Source organism: Vigna radiata, chromosome 8 (genome assembly GCF_000741045.1).
Source record: "Vigna radiata var. radiata cultivar VC1973A chromosome 8, Vradiata_ver6, whole genome shotgun sequence".
Lineage (NCBI taxonomy): Eukaryota > Viridiplantae > Streptophyta > Magnoliopsida > Fabales > Fabaceae > Vigna > Vigna radiata.
Genome location: NC_028358.1, coordinates 44,322,312 through 44,335,459, shown reverse-complemented (window position 1 = coordinate 44,335,459; position 13,148 = coordinate 44,322,312). Strand labels below are relative to the sequence as shown.

Genomic DNA, 13,148 nt, shown 5'->3' with positions numbered 1-13,148 from the left:
TCCTACATTTATTATTATTATTATATATATATAAAGTATAATATCATTTTTAATATAACGCATATATAAATTAATAATATAAATTATTCAAAGAAAGTTCTCATTTTATTTGTAGGAAAGATTTGTTTTAAAGAAAGGTTAAATCGATTTAACTACAAAAAGCATATAAAACACCTCGATATAGAATTTGATCGCGGAAACGATAGCAAAAATACTAAAAAGAAATTAAGAATCATTGATGAAAAATTTTTGTCACACTTTCATATATTCGTTCTCAACTTTACATTCAAAGCCAATAACTTTTATCCCAAAATCTTTTTAAAAGTAAATAGATAAATTGTACATTTAAAATTTTCAAAATTCGTATATTCATTCTCAACTTTACATTCAAAGCTAATAACTTTTATCCCAAAACATTTTTTAAAATAAACAAATAAAATTTTACATTTAAATTTTTTCAATTTCATATATTCATTCACTTTTAAATCTATATTTAATCGTGTATGGAAGAAGTTGCTTGACCTTATCCTTGTGACCTACGAGCCAAGAATGAATAAAGAAAAAAAGAAAGGAGACCAAGATTGGCACACTCACTTCAGGTACGCAGTAACTTGCTCGGGACAATGGGAAATTAGTCTCATAGTTGCCTGTTTAGATTCCCGATTATTAGTAAGGCAAGCGGTAAACGTTCTATGCTAAGGCCGATTTCGCTACTTCAATTCCAGAGTATAGGCTACTCAATGAGAAGGAGACCTACATAACCTTGTAATTGCCATTACAACTATAGCTACTGTAACAGAAGTCGAAAGGATAAAAGATACCCGGGCATGAGAAAGTCAAACTGAGGAATTTGAATTAAATAGGACATTTGAGAAAAAGTGAATGAATCGTTTTGAGATAATAGAAAAAAGATTGTGTGATTTAAATTGATTTAAAAATGTGACAGATGTGATAATTTAGAAAATGATTTAATGAATAAAATTAGATGATTAACATTTTATCTTAAATGATAAATATGACATAAATTTAAATGTAAATATTATTATTGATATTATCATTATTAATCTGATTTTAAATTAATTAACTTTGTTTAAATATTAAAAAGAATTATTTAAGTTAAAGAGTTTGNAGGAGATTGGAGAATAGGTGGAAATGAAACTGCATATACTTTATTTATTTATTTCATAGAAACAAATTCTGGTAAAGGTTTCAACAACCATGACTTTGCCAATTTTTTCGTACATCCCAGTGCTTGTTGTCCCAACTATGAAGCACACCGGTTCCAGTCGCCTTCCAATAGATCTTTTGATGATCACCCTCTATGTAACGGCTATATCCAAAGAAAGTCACGCAAAACGGATCCCAATACATTTTAATCACCTTGTCTTTCAAGTCGGTAGTTATCGTAAAGGAACTTCCACCTTTCAAATAGATTCGGTCTTTTTGGTCGTTGAACAAGAAAGACACTTTAGTATCGTCGGGGGCCATATCACTCTTGATGGAAATGAAGACACTGTTCATGTCTGTGTCGTTGGAAATTGTTGGAGATGGAAACCTATTCATCATGTCAGACGAAGAACATTTTGAACCTTTCATTATACACAGCATCACGAGTAGCAAGACACACCCATGTATCGATATGCTTACGAGGTTTTTCATTTTTGTATNTCTCCACTATTCTCTCTTCCTTGATATATTTATAACCCAACTAGCATAACTTTATAATTTTATAANNATAATTCATGCACCTCAACTTAACATACTTGGTAAGAATATAAGAATGAGATCGGGAAAAAAATTAATAAGGTTGACCGTTATATTAAAAATTAAGACTCAAATTTATTTTTTTACATATTTAGCTGATATCATATTAATGTGAATATATTTTTTAAAATAGTTTCCATCTAGTTTAATATATATAATATATTAATATTAATTATACTTCAAATCCTAAAAATATTAAACTTATGAATTTTTTTTTTATAATATCTAAATTTGTCACTTTTACAATAAAGTTTGATGTTGTTTTTTTATCATTAAACCACTGTTGCATAGTAACAGGGGAGTTAGTTGTTTTAATTTTGTTGGTATTAAGAAATTTAATATAAAAAAGGGAAAGTGTAGAACTTCGAATGCGGAGAACCCATAAATGAAATTCGAATAGGAATGGGACCCAATTAGGAACGAGGGAGTGGATTGAGAATGTGGGAAAAAGTGAGAAACTTGGGAGGGTTAAATATGGTTTTAGTTCCTATACTTTGGAGTGATTTTACTTTTAGTCCATTTTCAAACTATGGTACAATATAGTCCTTTAACTTTAGAAAACTTTGCTTTTAGTGTTTTTTATCAATTTTTTTAACTTTATCTGTTGTTTCAAACATCTTTCATTGTAGCATTTGGATTTTGTACATTGTTTGATACATTTTTGCTTCAATGTTAACTAAGAAATGTGCTTGAAACAACAAATAAAGTTAAACAAAATTGGTAAAAAAGACTAAAATGAGAGTTTTCTAAAGTTAAATGACTAAATTGTACCATGGTTTAAAAATGGACTAAAACCAAAATCGCCCCAAAGTATAGGAACTAAAAACATATTTAACCCAACTTGGAAAAGGAATGAGACAAAGAGTCGAAGTAAGAAAAAAGGAAATTGGATGAGGGTTCTAAACTGGAGATGAAAAGGTTATATTGAGAGTATGGTGATTAACGAGTGAAATTTGATGAAGATGATGGGACTACTGGATCTTATGACTAGAGAGAGAGAGATGTAAGAGAGATTTTATTTATAACTTAAAATAAATCTATTCTTAAAATAAATTCACATAATCAATTTTTACTCTGGCAGGTACTTTTTCAATGCTAGTTCACCATGTTATCACAAGAAAGTTAACACCATTTATAACAATTATTATTGAATCAATTTTATCAAAATTAGGGACTCAAATGAACACTTCTAAAATAAAAGAACTCAATTGGAACGAATCTGGACCTCGGAAACTATTAAACCAAATTAAAATTCATCGTGCCACGTCATCGATCCGTGTAACACAGGCCCAACCAATCAGTTTCCACGAACCATTCTTATATAAACACTGTCCTCCTTTTCTGCAAAATCACATCACTGAAGCTTCGTATTGTCATCCTTTTCGGAATCTCTGAAACGTTCTTCAAAAAATCCATGGCCAAGGGCGAGAAGAAACCCGCTGAGAAAAAGCCCGCGGAGAAGGCTCCGGAGAAGGCGAAGGCAGAGAAGAAGATTCCCAAGGATGCTACCTCCGGTGACAAGAAGAAGAAGAGAAAGGCGAAGAATGTGGAAACCTACAAAATCTATATCTTCAAGGTTCTGAAGCAGGTTCACCCTGACATTGGGATCTCCAGCAAGGCAATGGGGATCATGAACAGTTTCATCAATGAAATATTTGAGAAGCTTGCACAAGAATCATCTAGATTGGCTCGTTACAACAAGAAGCCTACAATCACATCCCGTGAGATTCAGACCGCTGTTCGTCTTGTCCTTCCTGGTGAACTCGCTAAGCATGCCGTCTCAGAAGGCACTAAGGCTGTAACCAAATTTACTAGTTCTTAAGCCGTTTTATTGGAGCTAGGGTTTTTTTGTCTGTATATTTTTAACCCTTGTTCTTTAATGTTATTTCATGCTTTCTGGCAAGTTCAAATTTAAATATATATTGCAGATTTTCAATTTTGGCCTTGTTTTTTTTGGCAGTTTATTGATACTGAGATCTTTTTACCCTTTTTGGTAGACCTTTCCCGTATCATTTCTTGTTGATACTGTGGGTTTAATGCCTTAAAATCGTAATTGTTTTTTTTTTTCCCTTCTCTATGCAAACATGTGTTTTTGTATCTGTTTTCATATCATTGATGTTTCAGTGTTTTTTTTCTTAATTATAATGTTGGTGATGTAGATATTAATATTATGCTGAAGTTTTTAACCTTATAAACCTCCTCTTTTCTGATGGTATTATCCCTCACTATTTAAAATGTAAATTTTCAACGTGTCTCTTCTGTTATTTTGCAATTGTTTTTATCGTGTTGTTGTGTTTCAGTTTGTTGGTTCCTTAGCCGAACTTAGTAGGTTTAATGTTCAGTGTATTGTTATTAGGTATACTTTTTAAATTGTTATGTGTTTGTTGACATTTTACTCAAATGATATATATATATATATATATATATATATATATATATATATATATATATACCTGTCTCATTTTAGAAGTTGAATTTGAGTATGATCTTTTCGGATAGGATAGGACAATTATAGTTCACAGTAAACTCAAATTTGTCTTGTGATTTTTTCTAGTCCTATCACTCAAGGTATTTATCACGATTTTGCCTCCTTCAATAAATTGATCCAAGTCAACTTTATTTGATTTTTTTTTTAATTTTTAAAAATGTTCAGAAAAAATAGAAAATATAAAAATGGGATTTTGATAAGGTGAGATGGTATAGAAAGAACACTCAATAGAAAATCGAGAGTAAAAAAGAAAACATTGCATAATTTTAAACCAACAGAAAAAGGCATTTTTATATATATAAATAAATAAATTAATAGATGTTCTTATGAAACAAGTTATTTACAAAAATTCAATAGCTTAAAAACATTAAAAAGCATTTCGCTATTACGATTTTCATATTATTTAAGTAAAATGTTTTAAATGATTTTTGTCAAATGCTCAATACTTCTAAAAACAAATAAATGAAAAGTCGTTTTGAATTATTTTAAAAAAATTATTTAATTATATTTCAAAATATTTACCCGAAATATAATAACATATTTTTACATACAAGTTTAAGTGGATAATTTAAAGTTACTACGAGTTAAACTAATAAAGACACATATACTATATATATATATATATATATATATATATATATATATATATATATATATATATATATATATATATATATACATATATATATGATTTGTTAAATTATGTAATTTCTGTATACAAAAAATTGAAAAAAATATCTTATTCATAAAAAAACTTTAAATATAGAAATATTTTAATAATTTTAATTTTTAATTTAAATTAAATAAAAATATTATTCAAAACTTAAAATCTATATAAGCGAATATTTTTTTCAACTAAAATTTGGTATGCTTTAGTCTATTACATAAGTTAACAAATCCGTTTATATATATATATATATACACTTCTGTCAATCTCCAATACAACATTGCGTGAACAACGTACTCAGAAACTCGTTCAAAAGTGTTGTACGTTTATAGCAATTACATGGCATCACTAGCAAAAGAAAACAATAACAATAATAAAATAATAGAATGCCTTATAACAATACTTCCATACCATCTATAGTTTACTCCATATATTTTTCTTCGTAAATAATTGAAACACAAGCAGACACTAGACCTAATTTATTTATACTCCGATAAAAATTCTTAAAATATTCATTAAAATGTGAAAATACTTTCAAAGACAATTTTTATAAATTTAATCTCCTTTTTTCCATTTTCTAAACCTAACAATACAGCTGTCAGGTGGTGGAGTTTTTAATTCTACTTAATTGATTGTTATATAACACGAAATGTTTAATTCCAAAGTCAAATTAAATTAAAAACAAATCAAATCTTATATAGTGTAATCGAATCACAACAAATCAAGAATACTTTGAAACACAAATCTAATCTTGTATTGTATTCCTAATTAAATTAAACACGAACAATTAAAAGTGAGCAAAGAATTCGAGTTGTTAGGATTTAATTGGGAGTTGAAATAAACGAGAGCAGAAATAAGAAAGAAAGTAAATCACCGAACAAATGGTGGGTGTGTGGTCATTGGACAGCAACAGCATCATTTGAGTCAGGCGAAAAGCAGGGAATAAGCTAACACGTGGATAATTTCAAATTGGCAGCAAGATAAGTATTATCATATCATCAATGACTCATACCTTAGACTGTCCAATATCTGGATTCACCAAGAACGACGGAATAATGGGTTTGGAAGTTGGGCCTACAAAATGATAGAGACAGATGCAAATATTGCCAGATTTCCCAGACTATAAATGCTTGTTTGAATTATTGATAAACTAAAGCAGATAAATACATCCAGGAAGTGTCCAAAAGACAACTGTCCTGATTATGAATATCCTAAACAATCAAATTACATGATAAATAAAATTATGAAACATGCAACGTACATTGGGAAAGCAGTCTCCACAAATTCCAACACCAGGGAACATCAACATCCCACAATGCAATTGACGCCAGCCATCCCAAACTAACACAACTCATTTTCCCCCACCAAAAAGAAAAAATGGCTCAGGAATCATAACATCTATGGGGTCTACTTTTCTGACTAACCGACCGACTCAAAATATGAGGCACTCAAACAGACTCAATCCTTTATTATATTTAGCTGCATAGAAGAAATGTGGATTTGTGGGAGAAAGCAAAGAAACAAATAAATTGCCGATGACATTAGGCACTGGTTGAGCAAGAGACCAAGGTATATGAACTTGCTTGCTTAGTCATCAATTACCAGCATCTCGGCTGTAATACTGGTCAAGAGTCTTGGCTGGTATACGATGAAGAAGTTCACGAGGGAAAATCCTGAGTAAGGTCCATGCAAGATCTAGCGACTGGAATATATTACGGGTGTCGTAAGCTCCCTGGGCAACAAACTTCCTCTCAAACTTCTCCAAAAATTCCAGATACAGCTGTTAAAAAAAGGGGAAAAAGAGTTCCATTAATACCATTGTAAGAGAAACTTCAAGTAATGAAGAGAAATGTACTTAAGATAGGATATTATTAGAGACCAGGTCCTCTGATGAAAGTGCTTCTTCTCCAACCACTGCTTTCATTGCCTGAACATCCTTTCCAATAGCATAATTTGCATAGAGCTGAAAAAACAAACACTAATAAGAAAGTTTGTGAACAGAAGAAATAACTATGTGATGAATGAAATAATATCAGACCTGGTTGGAAACATCAGCATGATCCCTTCTGGTCATTCCCTCACCAATAGCACTCTGCAGAGGTGACCAATAATTCAGAAACAGAAAAAATGTTTATCTCTTGAAAGCACCTCGATATCAAACAAACAAGATTTTACCTTCATCAACCGAGATAGTGATGGGAGGACATTGATTGGTGGGTATATCTGCTCAGTTAGAAAAATTAAAATGTTTAGTTTTTGCTTCGATATTTAATCCACGTGGTTAATCAAAAACATTAAATGCAACCGATCAACCACAAAATCATTTACACAGATTTACAACAAAATCTGCAACAATCTAACTGCTCACATCTTTTACAGCAGTCCACCTAGATTGGTCAAGGAAAAATAAAACCATAACATTGCAAACTTATATTTAAACAATGAAATTATAGAAAAATTAAAAGTTGGAAGAAACAGACAAACTTTTCACATGGAGACTAATTTATCAATGAATAATAACAAGCCACCAATTGAATTATAGGATGCATTCTGCACCAATTTATCTCTTTAATTACAATGTTCATTACATCTGAAAGCTTCAACATAAATAACCCACCTGTCTGTTATACAGCTGCCTGTCGATATATATCTGCCCCTCAGTGATATATCCTGTCAGATCAGGAGTTGGGTGCGTAATATCTGTGCAGAAGTTCAAAATATGACCATTCAGTATCAAGAAAGAACTATGAAAAAATTGAACTTGTAAATTTCACTACCATCGTTGGGCATGGTTAAAATTGGAATTTGAGTAATAGAGCCTTTACGCCCCTCAATTCTTCCAGCACGTTCATAAATTGTTGCAAGATCTGTATACATGTATCCGGGATAACCACGTCTTCCTGGCACTTCTTCTCGGGCAGCAGATACCTATGTAATAAAGTGTCATGCAAACAATTTGAAAAGGTTTAAATATTTAAACATTGTTTCAGTCATTTCTTATACTACAAGCAAGAGTCAAAGGCATAGAAGAATGCCTTGCTTAACTATTATTAAAGTGTACTAAGGTTTCAAGTCTCCTATCCTTCTGTTACTTCTTTTCCAAACTAATTACAGTTGAAGGTACATTATTACCTCACGAAGAGCATCAGCATAAGAACTCATATCTGTGAGTATCACAAGAACGTGCTTGCCACATTCATAAGCCAAATATTCAGCAGTAGTGAGAGCAATACGAGGAGTGATAATTCGCTCAATTGTAGGATCGTTTGCCTGCATTAATTCACATTTGCAGAGAACAGACATTTTAGAGATTAGATCTTTCACGCAAGTCATGAAAAAAAAATAAAAAATCATTTGAATGTTGCTTTTAATTGGGAGAGGTCATTCTCAACGCATCATATACTATCCATCACCATGTGTTTCACAAATACAACTTGATAGACCAATTTAAAATTTTAAGATCATACCACCTTACTCAATTTATAACTTCACCAGCTTGTACATCCTTAAATTTTTAACTTTTCTGTTCACTCTAAATTTAAATAAGCACTTAGCCCATATTAACGTGCCAAAAAATAGTTCTGCACTGATCATAGACATACCTAACACTACATGCATATTTCTTGATCAAGATCTTAGATTTAAATTAAATACAATGACTGAAATGTAAGAACTTTTTAAACAAATAATTATACATTAGTACGCTCCAAGCATGTATTACAAGACCATATCAATATAAGGGTTAATATATCGTTTAACTTGTAAACTACACTCCAGCACAGTAACCAAAAGGAACTGGGAAAATGAAGAAAAAAATGCCAGACTAAAGGGCACAAAAGAACACTTATTTTAATTGTCAAACCTTACCAAATTAAGGAAAAGAGTCACTCTCTCCATTGACCCATTCTCCTCAAAGTCACGTTTGAAAAACTGTGCAGTCTCCATGTTAACTCCCATAGCTGCAAAAACAATAGCAAAATTGTCCTCTTCTCCACTCTGCATAGCATGCTATTTGTGAGAAAAATCATCCATCTTACAAAAAGTCTAGTAAGGAGTTAATAAATGATTATGCAAAAATAATCGAAGGCAATAAGAAGCAACAGATTTGTAAGACAAAAAACAAGTGAGATAATTTCAAATTAACCATGTGAGTTCACTACAGATGTTCAAAAGAATGAAAACACTGCTAGTGATTAACAAGTCATTTAAAATTATCAGAGTTCAAGAATCATATAAGGAATAGTTTAATTTTACTATCGCTCTGGTAAATGTTTAACATTGACTCTTTTTCAAGTATACAAATTATTACAAAACACTCTTGCAATTCACGGATCTTTTGCCTAATTTCTACAGCAGGTCTATCATGGAGTTCCTTAAAAATTGAGAAACTATAGAAAGCACAAATTATACTTCCCGTTTAATATTGAAATTTAATTTTCAAGGTTACATAAATAAAGGTAATGCTTTAATATTATAAATTTTGAAAACCAACACTCTAAACAACCAGACATATGACTAGTAATACATATATTACAGGTAATAAATGTTTGACTATAAAGAGAACATTTCAATCGGGCAAACAATTTTTTTCCTCAATATCGGCTATGGATGACCAATATAATAATATTTATTTCTCTATCCATAATAGTATTAAGAGGGCTGGACGGAAAACAAATCGTTACCAATTTCCGCAAGTCAAAGTTTAAGAGCCTATAACATATTTCACAAAAATACACCATAGGAAATCAGCTATACCTCAAGTAGATTATCAGATTTCTCAAGTCGCTTGACTAAGCCAGCCTGACGACATATCTGTGCAGCAATTTCATTATGGGGGAGACCAGCTGCTGAGAATAAAGGGATCTTTTGACCTCTAGCAATAGAATTCATGACATCAATTGTAGATATTCCTGTCTGTATCATCTCCTCGGGATAGGTTCTCTCACTAGGATTGATAGAACTTCCTGAATTATTTTGAAGATATTAGGGAAGGAAAAATCACCTGTCAACATACAATGGTAGAATATTGCAGAGGAAGTTAAATACCAGAAATATCTAGGTATGCCTCAGGTAAAATTGGTGGACCGTTATCAATTGGTTTTCCAGAGCCATTAAATATGCGCCCAAGCATATCCAAAGAGACAGGAGTTTTTAACACCTGTGGACATAAAAAAATAAATAAATAAAGAGGAAAGGAGTCAGTCAAAACTTGGAATAAACTGATTCCAGCACAATTAAAGAAACATGCAAAAGAAAGGCAGAGAAAAACTTCATAGGAAGTGTTGTCAGCTTCAATTCAATAATCAAACTCTTGGCTAAATAATAAGGGAATTCATGACGGACGAAATCATGTGAAATAATCACTTAAGGAATACAATAGCAATCAGCAACCAACGATGCTTACTACAGCTTTGATGTTTCATAACATATACATGTGCCTGTATAATATCATAAAAGAGAAGCCTCCAGTTTCCACAATAAAAATGAATCAAGAAGGCAAAAAATAAATGCATAATGTAAAATTAGAAAATTAATCAAGTAAATAGATCAATAGTGAGAATCATATTGATACTGGTCAAACCCAATTATATTTTTCTCATGGAGGAAAAACTGCAGCTTCAACAAGCTCATGGGATGGGATAGTTATAATGGGATTTGTCTTAGGTATTCAGCGTAATAATTTAGAAGAAAACTCTTTATAACAAAGCCAAATCAGGTCAACTATGTCTTTTCCACTAGTAATGAGTCCTACACAGAATTACCATTTTGATCCTACTAACTACTGCAACAAATCACACAAACAGAAGATGATTTCATGACGGGAATCAAAAAATTTAGACGAATAATTTTAGTTGTACCTCTCCAGTAAATTGCACTGTTGTAAATTTATTGTCAATCCCAGATGTACCTTCAAATACCTGCTCAATAGTTAAGAAAAGGTGAATAAACATTGAACCACTGATAATTGTACTAGCAGATTGGCAAAACTAAGCAGTGACAAAAAATATTTGCTACTGAAGTCAATAAGCAACATCCCCACTTTGTAGGAATTCCCGAACTGGGCTATCCTTTTAAAGTTACTGCAACTACATTAGTAAAGTACACAACAGCGAAGGCATTTCTTACGAAGGAAACTGCTCGCAATATTAGGAGGACGGGGAATCTTTTAATGTTTTGGTTACGTGTAAACATAAGCACATAAATAGTCAACAACTCAGTTTCAAAAACAAGAAGCAGGTACAGAAGATAATTATGTGCACGAGGCTCTAACCTGAACAACAGCCTTTTCACCATCAACCTCTAGAACTTGTCCACGCCGAGTAGTTCCATCTCCTAAACGAATATTAACAATCTCTTGAAATTTGGGTCCCTATTGCAGTTTATCAGTATGAAGTGAACTTTAGTCACAGAAATAATAACACATTCACATTGGGAAAATCATAATACCAGAAAATTCGCTAAGAATAACACGGCAAGCATGCCATCATTACCTTAACTTTGTCAAGAATAACCAGTGGTCCAGCAACTCCAGATACAGTTCTGTATTCTGCAAAACAATAGAATAAATACCACAAGTTCTATTGATTGATCAAGTGTGTAAACTCAGTAGTACAATAGTCTTGCTCGCAAATTCTCACAAATTCTCTTTCATGCTTAATGGAAGGCATTAAATATCCTTTCTCATTTATTATCAACGGCCGGTGTACACACCCACAGGGTTTCCAATCACAGTTGAAAAATAACTAAGACAAGCAAACTAATAAGACATACCCATTCCAATCTCCAAGGTACCCTCCTCCGTATCGTGAACATTCTGAGCCACGCCCATCTTGGAACTTCAAAACAAGAAGACAAAAGAAGAGACGTACAAAAAGTCAATTGATACCAAATCAAAAAGACAAATGAGAAGCATAAACAGAATTCTTCAAAAACAGTCCTCTCGACAATAAATTAAGACAAAGCAAATACCAGAAACACAATACAACACAAAGTCAATACGAAAACCATCACAGTAAAAAAAAATAAATCAAACCATGAAATTAGTCCTTGAAAGATAAGCGAGTTACCACCAAAATCACCCGTTCAAACATAATTGGTTCCCAGAGTATCTAATAATAAAAAAAAAACAACCTATTCTTTTAGAAAGAAAAAAAAAACAATTTAGACGTTCAATCTAACAAAAAATTGAGTGAAAATAACAATACTCGGATCCAAATTGCACTCCATTAGTGCGTGAAAAAACGGATTGATCCGAACCAATCGCTACTGAACTAAGCGGTTGAACTAGGTAGGAACAAATAAAAAAACAAATAAAACAAAGGTTAACTAGCAACAAAAACAACAGTCATATTCAAAATTGAAAGCAAGGTAGCTTTATTCCAGTAGATAAGTGGTCGAAGTGAGAACTAGTTTTCCATACTTGGATAACTACAAAACCTTTATAACAGAGAAACGAAAAACCGATACTAAAGATTTGAAAGAAAGAATAATGAGATCAAGGAACGCAGAATTGAATGATGATTGTGAGATCGAAGCGAAAAGAAGTGAGAAAATGGATCGAAAGAGGGAAGAACGCACCAGCGAAACGCTTACGATTTTCGTGATCTGAAGCGGAAGAGAGACGTGGGTGAGGGATGGACTGTGGGTGAGCAACACGGATCTATTGGACCAAAAAATTTAACACAACATCAAATTATTAAATCCCAATTCTTTTATTTATTTCAGATAAAAAATTAAGTAAAATCTCTTTCTTTCAACCTTTGTTTGAAGAATAACTGCATTTTTCTCAAATGAGAGTGGGACCCAACCACATCAACACCATGCCAGAGTGTCTAAGTGCCAAGGGTGACACGTTGCATTTATTTTCTGTCACATTCGGTAAGGAAGTTATCAATTATTAAAGACATATTAAATGTTTCTTATCAATTATTAAAAGTGGTTATATTTTCCTATATTTAATTACATAAATCTTCTTAAAATCATAGATTTATGTTAGTTAAAACCTTCTTTAATGCATTTTGTAAAATTTAGTTATATTTTTTTTATCATCTTGCTTATCTTTATTCTTATATAATATAATTATTGCAATATTTTTATAATATATATTTTTTTTAAATCATAGGATTCTGAATTACGGTAAAAAAGTTAGTTATTTGAATTTGTGATGTCATTGTAATTTTTTTTATTATATAAAACTTGTTAAAATCACTACAAAAATTGATTGTTTGA

General features: G+C 31.6%; 2 protein-coding genes across 2 annotated transcripts; one reads left to right on the top strand and one right to left on the bottom strand.

The window, feature by feature from the left end:
- Nucleotides 1-3,032: 3,032 nt before the first annotated feature.
- On the top strand, nucleotides 3,033-3,716 carry LOC106771306 (probable histone H2B.3). The gene has a single exon (XM_014657260.2). It carries the CDS (start codon nucleotides 3,179-3,181, stop codon nucleotides 3,584-3,586), a length of 408 nt encoding a protein of 135 aa, XP_014512746.1. The 5' UTR covers nucleotides 3,033-3,178; the 3' UTR covers nucleotides 3,587-3,716.
- Nucleotides 3,717-6,030: 2,314 nt separating this feature from the next.
- Nucleotides 6,031-12,627, bottom strand: LOC106772148 (V-type proton ATPase subunit B 1). The gene is made up of 15 exons (XM_014658342.2): nucleotides 12,498-12,627; nucleotides 11,691-11,755; nucleotides 11,411-11,466; nucleotides 11,191-11,289; nucleotides 10,778-10,837; nucleotides 9,966-10,077; nucleotides 9,675-9,883; nucleotides 8,787-8,915; nucleotides 8,052-8,189; nucleotides 7,697-7,847; nucleotides 7,537-7,619; nucleotides 7,095-7,142; nucleotides 6,958-7,011; nucleotides 6,799-6,882; nucleotides 6,031-6,699 (listed from the first exon to the last, which is right to left on the bottom strand). The coding sequence occupies exons 2-15, from the start codon at nucleotides 11,746-11,748 to the stop codon at nucleotides 6,514-6,516; spliced, it is 1,467 nt and encodes a 488-aa protein (XP_014513828.1). The 5' UTR covers nucleotides 11,749-11,755; nucleotides 12,498-12,627; the 3' UTR covers nucleotides 6,031-6,513.
- Nucleotides 12,628-13,148: the final 521 nt, after the last annotated feature.